The 18870-nt window shown below is 31.1% G+C and overlaps 1 protein-coding gene across 1 annotated transcript in view; it reads left to right on the top strand.

Annotated features, from left to right (window-relative positions):
- LOC136985718 (methionine aminopeptidase 1) overlaps nucleotides 1-16711 on the top strand; it is a 39260-nt gene extending 22549 nt beyond the window's left edge. Inside the window, exons 7-13 of the mRNA XM_067283061.1 lie at nucleotides 913-980; nucleotides 1384-1454; nucleotides 3316-3447; nucleotides 10342-10447; nucleotides 10531-10568; nucleotides 16166-16231; nucleotides 16522-16711. Coding sequence (XP_067139162.1) covers nucleotides 913-980; nucleotides 1384-1454; nucleotides 3316-3447; nucleotides 10342-10447; nucleotides 10531-10568; nucleotides 16166-16231; nucleotides 16522-16685 — 645 coding nt within the window. The 3' untranslated portion in view covers nucleotides 16686-16711. The remainder of the gene's footprint in view (nucleotides 1-912; nucleotides 981-1383; nucleotides 1455-3315; nucleotides 3448-10341; nucleotides 10448-10530; nucleotides 10569-16165; nucleotides 16232-16521) is intronic.
- Nucleotides 16712-18870: the final 2159 nt, after the last annotated feature.

Genomic DNA, 18870 nt, shown 5'->3' with positions numbered 1-18870 from the left:
TTCAGTGTGTTTAAAAAAATAAAATAAAATAAAAGTATTCATCATTTATATGGTACATAGTGTACACCATATTCCCCCAAGTGTAGAGAGAACATCTAGATGGCAACAGTTTAGGGATAATCTAGACCACCATTCAGAAAAATTTCATTGCAGAGATGATGATTTCTTGTTTGCCATAGTTTAGATAGGAATTAGAAACTGGTTATGTGATCTACTTTCTAGACTCAATTGCAGATCTAAACAGTGTTTTAATTTGAATGGAAGTTGTCATATTGATTTGTTCATCAGAAAGTTTAGATAAAAATGGATGCCATTCATTTAATAAATGTTACAAATAAGATGAACAAAAAATTATTTACCATGACAATTACAAAGGGAGAGTAATACAATATTGGAGTAATCTTTTAGAAATATATTCTGAAGACAAAGTCTGAACCTGGATTTGTTCATGTTTTAAATCATATTGGCAAAGAATTTTGTGTTGTTGTTGATTTCATATTGGCAACAAAATTAAACGTCTAAATAGAAAAGGATTACCATTAGCTGCTGAACAGCAGATGTTGATGGTCTTATGATTATAGAATCATTGAAAGGCTACAACAGTTTTACAGATAACATCAATTCAATTTTCAATTCAAGATAAACTTTGGTATTTTTCGAAAATTAATTTTTTAAATAAATTTTAAGGATTGGTTCTACTAAATTCTGCTACTGAAGTTACTGATGGTTTTTCTCTTTTCGTCCATTAAATTTTCCTGTATTGTATGACTAGGATCTTTAAGAATAATTTTAAAATACATATTTATAACAATGCTACATTTTGTTAATTATTTTATAAGTCAAAAGAATAATTTTTATTAAACTATGATAATGCATATTTATTGTAAAACATATTTCATGTATCATTTTCAGGCTTGTATTGATAAAGAATGTTATCCTTCCCCATTAAATTATTATGGTTTTCCAAAATCCTGTTGCACGTGAGTATATTTATTTTCTTTTTTTTTAATTAACAAAATCAATAAAATGTAATTCAATAATGAAAAAATGTTTCATTGTATATACAAACAAATTAAAAATTTATGATGATCATAAGAATATCTTAAACAAATTTTATTATATTTTAAGATTTTACATGTCATTTTTTAAAAATAACTTAGAATAGTTTTAGCAATAATACTTTTTCTAATAGCATTATTTAATGCGACTGTTATACTCTGTACAACAATTTCTATAAATTATATTAATTATATTAGCATTCTGTGTTATATTAATTATTACACAGAATGATAATTTTCAAAAATTGGAAGTTAAATGGAATTTCAATTAGAATAACTATAAATTTATTAAAATTTTTGTTTCCTTTTTCTCTTCTTATTCCAGTTCAGTCAATGAAGTTATATGTCATGGTATCCCTGATTTAAGACCAGTTAAAGATGGAGACATTCTAAATAGTAAGTTATATAGATGATTAAAAAAATGGTGAAAGATTTTTCTAAAATTATAATTCCATTTAACTAAGTAAATTATAAAATCTACATTAGTTTATAGAACAGCCTTTATTCTAAGCTAAACATCTTAGTATACGAGGGCTGTTCGAAAAGTTCGCGGCCTCAAATAGAACAACAAACAAAATAATGTTAAAACTTTTTTTATTTTTCAATGTAGTTTCCTTTGTTAGCAATGCACTTATTCCACTCTAGCTTGCTCTAGCTTTTTTATGCCATCACAATAGGTCGATTTGTCAAGGTGCGCAAAATACTTGTTCACTTCAGAGATGACTTCGTCATTTGAGTAGAAACTCTTTCCAGCCAAGAATTTTTTTAGGTTTGGAAAAAAGTGGAAGTCACTGGGGGCAAATCAGGTGAGTACAGTGGATGTGGAACTAATTGGAAGCGAATTTCGTTTATCTTTTGTTCAGTGATTCTGGCAGAATGTGCAGGTGCATTATTGTGGTGGAACAGAACCTTTTTCTTCTTCAAGTGTGGCCTCTTTTCTTCGATTTCTTTCTTCAGTTTTTCCAAAAGTTCACAGTAATAGACAGCATTGATGGTCTTTCCTCTTTCTAGGTAGTCAATATAGATGATTCCTTTAGCATCCCAAAAAACCGAGGCATCACTTTCCCCACTGATGGAACTGTCTTTGCCTTCTTCGGTTGTGACAAACTGTGATATTTCCATTGTTTTGATGTTCTTTTGTTTCAAGAGTGTATAGTCAATCCACGTTTCATCAGTAGTCACAAACCGACGCAAGAAATCCTGTGGGTTTTTCTGGTAGAAGTCCAAACATTCCTTTGACATCAAAGTGCGAACACATTTTTGCTCAGCGGTCAGTAGACGCGGTACCCGCCTTGCTGAGACCTTCGTCATACCCAAATTTTCGGTTAGGATGTGGTGCACCCGGTCGACAGAGATGCGTGTTGTCTCAGCTATCCCATGTGTTTTTCAAACGGTGATCTGCTAACACCAAATCGTGAACTTTGTCGATATTTTCTTTAGTGACAGCAGTTGACAGCTGTTGGCTGCGAGGGTCATCTTCCACACTCTCTCTGCCAGATTTAAAAAAGGATGTCCATTTTTTCACAGTGGTGTACAAAGGAGCAGACTCTCCCAAAACTTCATCCATGTCAGCTTTGATTTGAAATGAGGTCAACCTTTTTTTCGTCAGGTATTTTATGACCGCACGAGTCTCCGTCTTCTCCATTTTTGACAAAGCATGTGCACACTGACTATCTGCTAAGCTGTTGTGGCAAAACTTTATGACAAATCAAGCGGAAATTGGTATCATATCTTTAGCAAAGATGGCTGAATTATTCCCGCCAAAAATTAAATTGATTGCAGCGCCGCATATAGGCAAGGCCACAAACTTTCTGAACAGCCCTCGTACAGTTAAAAATTATTGAATGGAAAATGCAAACTGTGTTTACAACGATAAAGTTAAGTTGTAAATATATACTACTATTGGTTATATATGATATTTGTAATGATTTAAACTAACATATGTATCTAAGAATAAAATGTAAACGTAAAAATAACCTAATAATGAAAGGAATAACCATAAAAATGCATAAAGAAAAGATAATACAGTGTTTTTGAGTGAATCCAACTCTTATGAGTAATTTAAGGAGTTTATAAAATGGTTAAAAAGATTAATTTTTTAAGTCTGTTTTTATGAAATAGAAATAGGGGAAAACATAATGAAATAAAGGCTAATTTCATTTTATTTCAAAACATTTTTGTGCACCTATATAAGTTAAAAATGTTGAGGTTGTATTTTTAGAAACTTAAATTGTAAAATTATCTTTTTTTATTTCAGTTGATATCACTGTTTATCATCGTGGATTTCATGGAGATTTAAATGAAACATTTTTTGTTGGGAATGTAGATGAAGAGTCCAAAAAGCTAGTCAAAGTTACACATGAATGCTTAACAAAAGCTATTGAAATTGGTATGTATTTCGTTTATTTCTAATTATCTATTTACACTTTTAGAGAAGTCTACAATATTAGAGTTAACTCATTCTATTATTTAACAGATTTCATTATATTATTTTATTATAGAGAGTTATCTTTATTAAAATCATCTATTAATCTTGCTATTCAAAATATAATTAATCTATTTTTTGAAATTTTGAAGATATAATTATATACATATAAAGCCAAACCCAATATCTGTCAAATGATACAGCTAGATTCATATTTAACTACAATATGACTAATTAATAAATTATTAAGATACTAAATATTTTGAATAGAGATAGATGGTTATCTGCTATCTTGTGTTAAATTCAATCATTAGAAATACATTAACAACTTAAAAACTGATAACATGATATTAAAAAAACCATGTATATATTGTATTTGTTTTTTTAATATCATGTCATCAGTTTTAAGTTGTTAACCATCTGTCTGTTGTTGGAATTATTAAAAAGGATTCGAACTGACCCAGAATTATTTGTAAGATCAAAATTATTTTAAGAAATGTTATTTACACTGTTTTATGGTTTTTTTGCCTGCATTTTTTATTTTAGATATTTATCTAATTTTTTAATATATTATTTCCCATTTTAATGTAAATTTATGCTTTATTGTGTTAATTATTTCTTCGTTGTGTGTGCATATATTTTAATATTTTTTAAATTTGTTTGTTAAATGATTTATGAAATGTTCTGTCAAAACAATTCTGTTTTTTTTATTAAAAGATTCTTTAATTTTTTTTCAAATGGAAATATTTTTAAGAAATTTATTTCAAAGTAATCCGAAGAGTAAATTTTTAATAATAAAAATTACTTCTTAATTATGTTTTAATTATCTGTATAAACTGTAGCTAGTTTTAAGTATGTTTGTATTTGTAATAATTATATTCATAGATATAATAAACTTTTACCTAATTGTATATAAAATGCAATGTAAATAAATGAAAATCAACAACTTTAGTGCCTTTGACCGGTGTGCTTCTCTCTTCTTTCTCTGTAAAACGCAAACCGGAGAAGCACACCGGTCAAAGGCACTAAAGTTGTTGATTTTCATTTATTTTCACTCCGGTGTTGTTCCTTTATATATTTTGCAATGTAAATATTTATTCTAAAAGATCAATACAAATAATAGTAATATCTAATTTAAATTGTATTCATATTTTCCTCACGATATAGTCCAAAACAGCTTGCACATAGGCAAACATTACAAAACAAGCATTCGAATATACATTCTCTGTATCTGTTCAATGCTGTTTTCCGATTATGACGTCAGCACTGCATATAAGTTTTTTTTTCTTTTGACTATTTTCATCTTTTTATGGAGACTTGCATTTGTCACATTCAATGGAGTCAGAGTATTGCTGGTTCTACCTCAATTTTTTTTACTAGTAAAATTTTTTGAAAGTGTCTATAAGGTTCAGTCTAAATTGAATCAGTGTTAAAAATGGTTTATATGGTGGATTATTGATTAATTTACAAAAAAAGTAACTGTTCTGTATGGCTGTATTGAGATAAAACCAAAATAAGTAGAATCACTATTTGACAGATTTTCTTGATATAGAATAATAATTTTGATTTTGATCTGCTATTCTGATTAGTTTTCTGAGACAGTTTGGTGGCATCAACCCATGAACAATAATTCCAATTGCAAATCTGGATCATCTTAATCTGTATTTGATTCCATCCTATCTTCATCTCCATTCTCAAATAACAAATTACCTCATCACGATCACTTTCATACAAAATTTTCTCAATAACTTCATTATTTTCATACATTAAACAATTCATGTTTGAATAAGTATAAAATATAGCAAAATAAAAATTAATCTAAAGAACACAAAATATCATCACACAACAAAATAAACAGCTAATTAAGGATCAACTAACTACATCTGAACAAAATAATTGTCTAATGTCAACAAAAAATAATAAACATATTTCTAACATAAAGTAAATTAACTATACAATAATTTGCTATTTGAAAACAACTGATTTTTAAATCTCCCTTTTTAGCATATTTTATTTCAAATATCAAGTAACGAATAAGCATTTTTTACATTATATAACAGTAGATATAATTAAAAGCATAATTCAGAAAAAACTTGACAAAAATAGCAACAAAAACATCACAAATCTTCAGTAACACCATCTCCCCATAAATGAATTTGAACTGTTCCACTACTGGAAAGAAACTGAACCATATGTCACTACTAAAGCATATTCTGAGGGTAAAAACAAATTAGTTCATAAATACATAGTAAGAAGAAAATTTTATTGCTTAAAGAGTTAAAACTCAACTAGTCCTTAATATTATAATTCAGTTAATTTTATCAGTATAGACTAATTACACATATTGTAATCACTTTTGATTTTACTGTAATATATATAGTAGAATCTCATTTTAATAAAATCCTAGGGCTGTCAAAAATCATCCATTGTTCCAGTAATTTATTATATCATGAACAATGGATTTCTTGTTCATTCAGGAAAATGTCTGTTGTTCAAAAAATTTCCATTTTTTTAATCCCTTTCATGTAAGAAATAACTGTACTTGAAATTATTCAGTCTCTTGAGATCTCTATCTTTTATTTTGTAGGAACACATACTGTACATTATGCTGTACATATTATGACAAAGTTAACAGAAACTGTATATACCATAAGCACAAAAAGAGGCAAAGTACAGTATGCTCATTAGTCAAGTGAAGTACTTGACTTCATGATTATAAAAAACTTGTCCATCTTAGTTTGTTTTGATGCCATTTTTCTGTCCATTGAGTACAAACCACTCGAAATTAGGCAATGTCATGTACAGCTGTTCTTTATGTTAAAACTCATTAAGAAGGTCTTTATGACTTGGAAAGATTCAATGGCCCTGCTAAATTTTGGCACTACACTTGGACTGAAAGTAGCTTCCTGCCACTAATCAATGCATTACAAGCAGGGAGATAAAGCAACATTAGCAACATGATGATTATGCACTTATTTTGCTTTGCATAATAATTAATAATGTAATTTTTTTATTTAGTACCTGGAAAGACTCAAATATTAATTAAATGTTGAAAAATTGATGTTTATGGTAGATAGGGCTAGAAAAAAATCTGTTATTTTGAGTTATAGATATGCTAAAAAGGTGTTAAATTACATTGATTTGGTGAGACCTGAAATATTCATTATTTTAAGAAAACTGCTTTTCCATAATGTGTTAAAACAAGATTCTACTGTAGGTAGCTGTAATTAGGTATACAAATAATAATTAAAATAACCTATTAAAATATTGAAATAATTATTACAGAGACTTTAATATATGATAAGTTATGTTATTGCCATATTTATGTAATTTAATAGAGTAATTGATTATCCAATTATCAGTCACCCAATATTCTGCATTATCTGAAATAACTAATAAAGAGAGAGCCAGATGTTCAGCAGTTCAAATGAAATCTGGTGAATGTAGCCCTAAGCACAAAGAGCTCCTTGTCCAAATAATTGGATCCACTTCTCAAGTGTTTCCAAAAAATGGGCCTTTAAAAATTGAGTGTTTAGTATATAAGTATTTGGAACTTTCACATCTTGTTGTAATAGCAATAGCCAAGTGGATAAGATGCTAGGTACAGGCTCTACAAGATGTAGATTTGAACCTTTGCAATTTTAGAGTTTTTTTTATATTCTGTAAGAAAATTATTTTATTATTTTACTGTATCATCAGCATTATTACTATTATTATTCCTTATGTTTAAGCTCATAAAACAAGATATTAAAATGTGACGACGTTTCCTGTCTAGCAAAAATGAAATCTCTGTAAATTTAACTCTTGTATGTTGTTAAATAGAATTTTAGTTTCTTCACATTAATTTTCACATATGGTGGTATGTTACGCTTCAAATATTGTTATATTTGAAGTGTAACAAACATGGCACATGAAGAAATTGTCCATAACATTAACAATTAAAAAATACACTGTGACTATGCTACCCTATTTTCATATCTGACTTGTCTTTTTTGTCCATCCACAGTAACATCTGAAGCTTATTTGCTTGTGTTGACATAGTAGCAAAGAGCAAAAATATCTGAAAATAAATATGAAGAAATAAATTTTATTTAACAACATACAAGAGTTAAATCTTCAGAGATTTTGTTTTTGCTAAATAGGAAATTCATGTTTTTTTTAATAATCTCTTACTTTATAAGCTTTAAATGTGAGGAATAATAATAGTAATAATAATGCTAATGATATGGTAAAAGAATAAAATAATTTTGTTACACATTAAAAAACTGAAATTGCAAAAGTTTAAATCTACATTGTATAGATACAGTATCTAGCCTCATATCCACTTGGCTATCACCGTTACAATGAGGAGTTCCAAAGGCTTATAAGCTAAACACTCAATTTTCAGGGACCCATTTTTTCTGGAAACATTTGAGAAGTGGATTCTATTATTTGGACAAGAAGCTCTCTGTGTTTAGGGTTACATGCTCACCAGGTTTTGTTTGAAATCTTGCCCTCTCCTTTGTAAACAATGTGCTATTTATTGTTTTGCTGCATACTGTATAAACCCTCATATACCCTACATATATATCCAAACATATTGATCTCCTTATTTCTACTGTTTTGTCTGTCTGTGTGCTAATGATTTGTTTTAGTTATATCTTCTGTAATTATATTTGTTTTTTTTTTTTTTTTTTTCAATTACATTTTTCTTTAAAAAATGGAAAAATGGCAAGTAAAAATATAAAGAAAATGATTCTTTCAAATGTATAATGAATAATAGTCAATAAAGTTGATTTCATACAATTGATGGACTTCTCAAATTTTTTGGGCTGCAGTTTAAAAAAACTGTAGACCTATAAATTCCCACTGTCATTCATCCATCTATCTTTCCTTAATCTCGAGAATGGAGTTTGATAGATGAAATCCGAGACCAGATATGGAAGCCTTAGCAGGCACCCTGATTAACTGTATGCAAATTTCCAATGCAAACCAGAATTTACGTTATTTCAATTCAAAGCTTTTCCCCTGAAAATAGTTAATAGATGACTGGCATGACTCTATTGTTAAAGGAAAAGTATGATGTACAGGGACAAGCCACTACTAACTTGAGATAGAGGGCATGTATTTTAAATTAAATTAAAAACATGATTAAAAGTTGCTGCCCGGCATTGTGATAATGTCACAATAAATAATTGTTCATTCAATTTATTTTGCCTCAGATGTATCCATATTATCTGGTATTTTCATTAAGTGGATTGATCATCTCTTAGCCTATTTAACATAAATAATTAGGACTTTATTGAAAATAGAAAGTTACTACCACTGTCTGCTTTACAATTACTAGCAGTCTTCAATTTTTTTTTTTTTTTTTAATAATCAAAATTAGTTCAATAGCTCCTTGTTATATCACACATGTCAGAAGACAAACCAAATTAGTGATGTTCACTATTAACTAATCAGTTATAAGTTAATTTCTGTATTACTCTTTGATCCATTGGTTTTGTCCAGTTTTGATCTCCAAGCTACCCCCTTTGTTTTGAATATTGTATTATATACAATGGTAATTTCAAGGTCAATGATTGGTATAAGGTAATATTGCTTTCTCATTAAATATTCAACGGCAATTGATTTTTTAAAAATTATTGGCTAAGTGCTGTTATATTTGGAAGATGAAAACAAGCATGATATATCCAAATAACTTAGGCAATATATTGAGGGGCAACTATGTCTGTTTTGTTCATATTTAAACATGATGATTAGTCACAGATAGGTATATAAGTAGTGTTAGCCTGTCAACATGAAGATTTCGGTTTGAACTTGTTCCAAACTCTTTAATTTATTATGTGCAGCATGGATGGGACATTGCTCTCTATTCTTTAACTTTACTAATTCCACTGTAGGTCATAATGGCTGTCAAATTCAGGCCAATTCTTTCACTAGGAATCCCAAACAGTACTTGGTAATTTTTTTTATTGCTTTAGGGTTTTTTAAGGACCATTTTCAACATTGCTTTAAGAAGACCTTGTATTGGAAGATATAAGATAAGTGCATGTAAATTGTTATAGGAAAAATAATGCAATAAAACAGTTATAAAGGATTGTAATGTTTCTTTATGCAATATTGCTCAATCACTACACAGGAAAGCATTTCTAAATGAAGCACTTTTGTTTAGCAAATCAAATTTAAACATTTGCTGCAAGAGGTCACTGCGGCAAAGATAAAGCAGCTTTTTTGTCTACTACACATGCAAAGCAAAATAGACACTTGTATATATAATGTGGTATTATGCTTTGAAAATAAAAAAAAAATCCAAGTGACTATTGATAAAAATTTTATGGAAAGATTAAGAAGGATTAAATTTTCTAAAATGACTCTGAAAGTAACTAAAGAATAGGAAAATACTATAACTCTAACATAATTATCTATCTTCTGTCTCTTTACTTTGTCACATTTTCAGGAAGAGAAATGCTCAATTCTTTATATGTCTTTTTTTGTTATTGTACTTCTTTAACTAAAGCACTACTTTTTTCTGTAACTGGAATTAAAGAATGGATTACAGCATCCATGTTTAGCTCGAACAGAAAATGCTTCAAAACTATAATGCAGCAATGTGTAATGATAGCTGCTCTTGACATCATTTTTGTTACACTCTCACTATATAAAGAAATGTTGTCAACATTTGGGTCTCCTAGTCAGAGAATCGCTCTATATGTCAAATGCCTGTAATGGATATAATTTTGGCCATGAATATAGCCTGCAACGTACTGGTGCTTTGCATTAATTAGTTAAGCAGGCACATTATTTATGTTTTATTTGATCAAATTTGTATTAATAAAGAACAAATTTCTTACCAGTACTTTACTATTAATTTTCCAGTTAAACCTGGTGTGAAATATAGAGAAATTGGCAATGTCATTCAGAAGCATGCTCAAGCGCATGGTTTCTCTGTTGTTAGAAGCTTTTGTGGTCATGGCATTCATAGGTAAAGTATAAAAATGATTTTATAAAGAAGTAAAATATATGGCAGAAATTAAATTTACCTTTATGTAAAAAATTTATTTACAGGTTATTTCATACTGCTCCAAGTGTACCACATTATGCAAGTAAGTATAATATAAATTTATAATTTTTATTTATAGTATTTACTTTAAATTATCTACTTAAAAAGTTTATTTCATGACAAAAATGAAAATTTACATTAACAAATTAATTTCCATATTACTCTGATAAATGAAGTCATTTATTTTTATATTTGTATATGGTTATAATGGGCAATAATCATATTATATTCTTGTTTGTACTTGACTGTCATATTAACTATTGAATGTTTGCTTGAAGTTGTGGTCACACCATGCGATTTCCAGCCGTGCAGGTGACTGCAACTGCAAGAAGTGTCTTCTCGTGGTCACACATTGTTTGCTGACGTTGCAACTCGAAAACACATGACCCTAAAATAAACCAATAAAATTACAATAGCTTGTTTTTGACTATTTTCTTGAGTTTACCGACATTTTATGTTCTACTTCAGAGTATTTATGGAATTTTAGCCACTTTTCTTATTAACATGGCAAGCAGTTCCTTTTCTGCAATGAATAAAAGAAAAATGGCGATTATTTTGATAGAGCTGGCGAGAATACATGAAAAGATAAAATCTTCGATAAAACGAAGAATAAAAATCCCACAGGTATTCGTGAGCCTGAATAAGTTCAATCAATCTTGATTCTGTAAAAGTATTAATCCTCTAACTATCCACCATGATGATGAACTATTTTCAATGTTGTCACCATATGACGTAGCACAAAGGCATTTGCTGATTGGATGCACATTTGCAATCGGTGCAAGTAAAACAAACTTTTTGTTTCTAGTTGCGGTTGTAGTCATACCAGTTTTCAAAGGGAGTTTACTAGTTAACATGAACAGCTGTCGTGGTTGCAGCTAGAAATCACATGGTGCAACCACAGCTTGAGAAGTTGCCATTATTCTTAAGATGACAGTTTAGGCATAAGATTTTAAATGATTAATTTTATATAAATTAGGAAATATTAGGAATAAAATAATAAGAAAATAAATTAGGAAATATTTTTCTTTTGGTGTTGAATGTAAAAATTAAATAAATTATAATAAAAAATTATATATATATTATAGTATATATGTAAAAATAGTGACAGAACTAGAAGTAACAATAATCTTCCAGCATTCATAACTGTCTTCAAATTATGGATAGAACAATAACGTTCTGGCATCCATAACGTCTTTAGTTTTCTTTGTGCTGTCACCAACTGTTGTCTTCTCTTACTCATCTCCCTCTCCTGTTCTCCCTCTTCTCCACAACTACTCATTTATTTTCTTAACAGTTTAAGAATTTTATTCATCTAACCCCCATATTCAGCCATCCTGCACAGCTAACATTGACCACGATGTCCTCATCTGACCAGTTGAGAACTTTGTTAGTTGAACTGACCCATGCTTTCATGTCCGCGGAAGTAGATGTCTGCATTGGCCCTTCATGATCACCTACCTTCTCAACTAAATATCTGTCATTTCTTAAAACTTTTATCATTTGGTACCACCCTAAAAACTTTGGATGGATTTTTAAGCTGGGCCTGTACTGCGTTCTCCTTACAGCTACCAGATCATTGACTAAGAATTTGGAGAAACATTTCCTTTTCTTATTGAAAGTTTTCCTGTTCTCCACTTGCAGTTTCTTAATGTTCTTTTTTCCGTTGCTCTAATTTCATCCCTCTCTTTCTCAAAGCACAGAATTTTTTTCTTTCTTAATCAGTTCTCATAGTTTGAGGTCCTCCTTCAAATGCATTTTGGTACCAAACAACAACTCAAAAGCAGAACCTATCAATACTGTGGTTATACAAAGAATTGATGTATTTTATTGTCAGATCTCCATGCTTATACCATTCTTCGGGCTTTGGTGCAGACAGTTTAGTAAGCAACGAAATAATGACTAGATGCATTCTTTCCACTTGCCCATTAGCTCTTGGGATGCCTATAGTAATTTGAATATGCTCAATGTTTTCTTGCTTGCAATAATCCTTAAAGACACTTGACGTAAATGCCGATCCATGGTTGGACACAATTCGCTTAGGATTACCAAATCCAACCGCCTGTTTTTTCAATTGATTTATAACTTCCTCTGCTTCTGTTGATTTAGTGGGATAGAGCCACAGAAACTTGGTGAAGGTATCTGTAACTGCAAATATGTTCTGATAACACTTCCTAGTTTGTGCTAAATGACCTAGATGATCAATGTGATAAATATCAAAAGGTTGACCTTTGTCAAGTGGATTCAAAAATCTTTCTGATTTTCCTCTTTTCCTTTCTGCTATGATACAATTTATGCAATTTCTTATGATCTTTTCGATTTTACTTTTTATATTTTTGAACCAATAATCTCTTTTCATAATCTCAATAATCTTTAGTGCTTTAGTTTTCTTAATGGCAAAGTGACCTTGGTTGTGCACTTCTCTGATAATATTGGCTTGCATTTGTAATGGAACCACTATTAATGACTCCCCATCCATTTCCTTGTACAGAATCCTGCTTTTTACTTCATAACCATTTGCCTATTCTATATCTATCTAATTAATTATTTCTATTAATTCACTATCTTCCTTTTGTGCATTTTTGAGCCTAGCTATGATACTTTGTTTTCTTCAATTATTCAATTCTTGATTTTGTTTTGTAGCTTCAGTTTTACTTGGTTCTGTTTCCTGATCTATAGGAGGACTTGCATAATCCGTCTTTTTAGGAATATTTTTTTGCTTAAGAATTGCTTCTTCCGATTTTTCTGGAAACTGCTTTTCATATTCTGTTTCAGATATAACCCTTCTGATTCCTTTATTATCTGTGGGTTGTTCAAATCTTCCATCTCATTATTAACTGCAGTCTTCTCACTAGCAGATAGCCGTCTTAGACTTTGACAAACTAGAACATCATTTTTTAAGATAATGTTTATTTTAATCCCTGTTTCTTGCTCTCTGACTGCTTTGTAGGTTTTTTTATTAGAACTAGAAGCTCTCTTCCATATTTTGCATCATTGATATGGCTCAAGTCAACACCACCAGTATCTAGGCAGGCAACATCAATATAATATATGTCTGAAATGTTTACTTCTGCATCTTTTGCTTTGATAATTTTCTCACACAACCTTCTTTTAAACTGATATGAACTTGTTTCAGAAAGTCTGCTCCCAACAATAACTGATAAGCAAGATGTGGAACCATATGTATGAGGATTGAAAATGGGTCTCCATCAACACTTACTACAGTCCAAAATCTTCCCAGTGTAGAACTCTTTCACTCACTTACTCCATGAAATTCTAATGAAGTTTCAGTTAATTTTGGTGCGCCCATCTTTACGTAATCATCGGCTCTCATCAATTTATATCACTTCCTGAATCTATAAGTGCTGTGAAGCTCACTTTCCCTAATTTGACTTCTTTCACAGGCTTTGACTTAAATTCTTTTTCCTTTACTTCATAACTTCTTCTCTTCTCAATATTTTGAGGACAGTGAGATGAAATATGGCCAAAATTGTTGCAGCTAAAACATTTTATTTCTTTGTCTTTCTCCAGACAATGGATTAAAAGGATTATTCCTTTTTTACTCATTTGGTTTTTCTTGCCACAGTTATAGCAATGTTTTTCATCTATAAGAATTATTAGGCTTAATCTCACATCCTAGCTTCTTGAATCTCATTTTAGCATTTAGCTTACGACTTGATTTCATGTTTTCATAAATTCACAGCTTTTGTAAAAATTTTTTGAAAGTAGTAGCACCATAAAGCACTGTTTTACTTGCTCATGCTGAATTCCATTGATGATGTATTGTATCACCAATTCTTCCTCACTCATAATTTGTGACAAAATTTTAATCATTGGATACATATGTGAGGACCGGGTTAAACCGGTCCAACAGATTTTAAAATTTTATTGTTCAAATCCCCTCGGGAGATATCAGTCCAGCGATCAAGATTCAAAGGATGTGCAGCCTTCCGCCGTCAAACACGCTTCCCTCCTCTCCGGATCTGTCCTCTGAGTCACGGATAATGACTCATCACCCACCGTCGCGATTGGTGATCGCAGCGGACAAGACCTATATAAAGGGGGGAGATATCTGGGAACGGGGTGGCTGAATGTCCGAAGAAGACGAACGTCCTGGCAAATCTGAATCCGAAATGAAGGCCAAAACCGACCAAACCCGAGGACGCCGGAGCCGCCGACTACGAGCCGCCAAGCCCGATCCTTCCGCCCACCACCAGAGCCGGAGAACGACCGATCCTCCTCCCACTGACCGATCAGTCCTACGATTGTTGTCGATACATCAGAAGACGAGGTATGATTCCCCCAACATTTGTGAACTCTCTCTCACGCGAGTAGGGACGGGATGCGTAGATTCTCTGTATTAGGTTCTCTGTCCAAATAAATCATTATCTGTGTTATCCTGGCTCCGTTATTTCGGATATTGCCTTGACTTATCGACGAACCCACACACTTCCTCCACTCGACCACAATTAATTACTTAATCCCGACAAGTCGGGATATCAAAAACATTTAGCCATCCTTGACAGTGGGGTGGGTCTTGCCGACCTGTTCGCCGAAGAAAAAGGAGGTACGACGTCGTCCTACCTCCCAGCATTCCCACACATATATTCCTGATAGGTTTCACTCTGATGCTTCACTTCCATCAAAAGTTGCTTGTGAATCTTCCTGCTGTTCAGTTTTGGAGAAAATTCAGTGCAAAGAGCTTCTTTTAATGCTCTCCAGGATTTAGTACAGTGTTCATAGTTTATGTACATTTTTGCTGAACCTCTGAGTAGTCGTTTTGCATAAATTATCTTCTGCATGCCATTCCAATTGTGCATTTCTGCCATGTCTTTGAAATTGGAGATCCACTTAACAACATTCTTCCTGTCGTCACTACTGAAGGTTTCAAGGGATTTATTAACTCCCTAAAGTTAAAAATTGGCTTAGAGTACTCACTTTTATATCACATAATAATATTATCTTCATTCTCACTTTCATCAGCATCATTGTCACTTTGTGCACATCTTTGTCTCTGGCCTTTTTTATCAAAAGTGCCGCTTCTTTCCACCAACTCTGTCTTGCTACTAGTTGTTTTTAATTTTCGTCATCCTAGTTCGATTTTTAGATCAGTAAATTTAAGATGTTTTACGTCTGTCATTGTATTGTCCTTAGATACAACAGTGAGTCGTAGTTTTTCATCATTCACTGTAGTGTTGCTAACTCTGCCATCTTGTCTGGATTCCATTATTGCCCTTCTAAAAGTTCTCATATGAAATTCATTCAATATCCCGGACGGGCCCCCAAAATTTGTAGAAATTGTGATAGAACTAGCAGAAACAATAATCTTCCAACATTTGTAACTATCTTCAAATTATGGATCCATCTTAACAGTTTAGGATTATAGAATGAACGTTCTGGCATCCATAACATCTTTAGTTTTCTTCGTGCCATCACCAACTGTCTTCTCTTACTTGTTTCCCTCACCTGTTCTCCCTCGTCTCGTCTGCAACCCCTCTGCAACCCCTCATTTATTTTCTTAACAGTTTAGGAATTTTACTCATCTAACCCCCTTATATATAACTATTTTTACATTCAACATCAAAAGAAAAATCTTTCCTAATATATATATATATATATTTAAACTTTTATTTCCTAAATTAGAAAATAAAGCTGTTGGAATAATGAAAGCAGGCCATAGTTTTACCATTGAACCAATGATATCAGAAGGTAATGTAAAATTTTGAATTTATTTCTACTTTAATAACATTTTTTTAAACTTAAATTTTAAAATTTAAAACTGAAAATATAAAAATAGTTGCAAAGTTTATTTTTAAAAATATTTATGTATAATAATTTAATTCTGATGGTATTTTAATCTGATATATTCAAGACCTTACTTATTATAATATAAAAATTTAATATGTTGTTAATATACTGTAAATAATGGAATTATAGAATCGTTTAATATAATTAGTTTGAAGTTTATTGTATGATCTATAAGTTATTATCACTCTTAGGCACTTGGAGAGAGGTGGTATGGCCTGACAACTGGACGGCAGTCACACAAGACGGAAAGCGTTCGGCCCAGTTCGAGCAGACTCTTCTGGTTACAGATACAGATTGCGAAATTTTGACCCGTCGGCGTGATAAAAATGGTCAACCATACTTTATGGATAATTAAGACCGAAATGATCAGTGATATAAAAATGTAATTTTTTTTTCTCCTTTATTATTCTGAAATTGTGCATTTGAAAATTATCTGGTTGGGTAAGAAAGGCACTTTAAAATACAAATAAGAATTCAGATTGAAAAGTGAAATAAAAATATATATATATTTAATTTAAAGAAAGTTAAAATTTATTAATTACTAGAAACTTATTGCCATCCAACCCACTGAAAACTTAATCAGTATTAACTTCTATTACACTTAAGGTTTTATTTATAACTGCATAAAATTTTATAAACAAACATGGTTCATTGTTTGTATAATTCAAAATTTAGAATGTAATTAATTTTAAAAGAAAGAAAGCACAAATAATTATTTAATGAGTAATCAAAGCTTCTGAAAAACTACTGAACTGTTTATTAACATGATGAATGACATTTACAGAGTTAATTAAATTTAACTTGATTTTTTTTTAAAAAGAAAAAAAAACATTTGAAAGCTTAAGTTTTAAAATGCTAATTGAAATTCCTTGGTTTAATTCTGTAAAGTTTATGAATATAAAATTCATAATTTTTACAGGAGTAATAATAATAATAATTGATTTACTGAAATGTGTCAGAATTTTTTTGTAAAACATCTTAAAAACAATTTTTATTTCATATATTAAATAAATTTCTGTTAAATAATTTGTAAGATATAAATTTATGTTTAAATCTCTTAAAATATCTACAAAACTATATATTTTTTTCTAATGTTTATTGTAATGTAAGAAATGTAAAGTTATCTTTTAATGTAATAAATCATTTCAGTATTTTCAGTTGTATGTTGTTAATTTTTGAACATAATCAAAATTGTTTGAATTCAAACTGAAGGTCAAATGGCTGAAATGGTAAATGATCAGTTCTTAATTCTCTATAGGATTTACAAGATAGTCATGCATTTGAAGGAACATGTCTCCCAACAAGCAGTGCTTACAACCCGTGTCAGACACCTGTGAATAGGTGTGACAGTGACAATCTGGAGGGTACAAGAGAACAGTCTTTCATACACTTGTTGTGACTTCTGAGGCATACTATCTTTAACTTAGACTTAGCATCAATAATCCAGACAATGTATACGCCATTTTTTGTTCTCATGAAATAGGTGAAAATGAAGTGGTGCAAGTAGGCAGATACACATTCTGCAAGACATTTGCAATAAGACAATGCCGAGTTAAGATGTTTCAAACGATTGTCTCTGAAGATCAACTACATGAAGATCATGGAAGAACTGGTGCACTAGAATCAGGCTTCACGTCAATTATTTTCCCAGACGAGAGAGAAAGTCAGAGGTCATTGCAAAAATAATCCTTCTATCTGTCAGCAAATGTACAAGCACTTTGTGTATCAGTACAGCTGTCGCAGAATACTGCACAAAGTTAGTAGGCAATTCTATAATAAGGCTTTCCTTGAGGACTAATTTGTGCTTCCGACTACCTCTGAAGGATACATGTAGTATGTGGCAAGCAGCTGCACCCTGTATGAATATTACTTTTTTCAAACTTGCAGTTATTGGTTAGAAGCATTGCCAAAGAACAGCTTGAACAGTAATGAAAGAACATTCATACTTCTAAGCAGCCAAATAGCTAGACAGTAGCTCTCTCATTTGATATGTAACAGGTTATAAGTCTTCCTGGTACCATGGTTCTCAATCTTTTTGAAGTCTGGGAACCTTAAACTGTAACATTTTTTTCCTGCGGAACACTTACAATACAAGTGGCAAACCTTTTCCCTTTTTGAAATCAAGAGCGCAGTCGGTCTAGTATATGACATCATTGGCATTTGCTGATTACATTCCCATACAAAAATTATTTTACATTGTATTGATTTTTATCTTGCAACAATTTTTAATTATATACAGTATTTTGATTTTTTCGCAAAACAAAGTGGATTCAAGGAGTACCTGTGTTCCGTGGACCTCGGATTGAGAACCGTAGGCCCAGGATAACACACAGAGATGTATTACAGACACCAGCTGTCTTGTTATAATTTAGATATTCATACATTTCATGACAATGTGGGATATATATTTCTGTGGACAGGCGTAGATGGTGGCCACTCGAGCGTCGAGGTCTCGAGTTCTTTTGTTTAAAGTTATGACAGAAACTGCAGAAATCTAGCGTTACGGTCTGACAACTACAGGCTAGAACAAAAATAAAATG

The sequence above is a fragment of the Centruroides vittatus genome, unplaced genomic scaffold, assembly GCF_030686945.1.
Source record: "Centruroides vittatus isolate TY-2023 unplaced genomic scaffold, ASM3068694v2 contig_975, whole genome shotgun sequence".
Lineage (NCBI taxonomy): Eukaryota > Metazoa > Arthropoda > Arachnida > Scorpiones > Buthidae > Centruroides > Centruroides vittatus.
The sequence above is the reverse complement of the archived record's forward strand: the minus strand, read 5'-3'. Positions and strand labels throughout refer to the sequence as shown.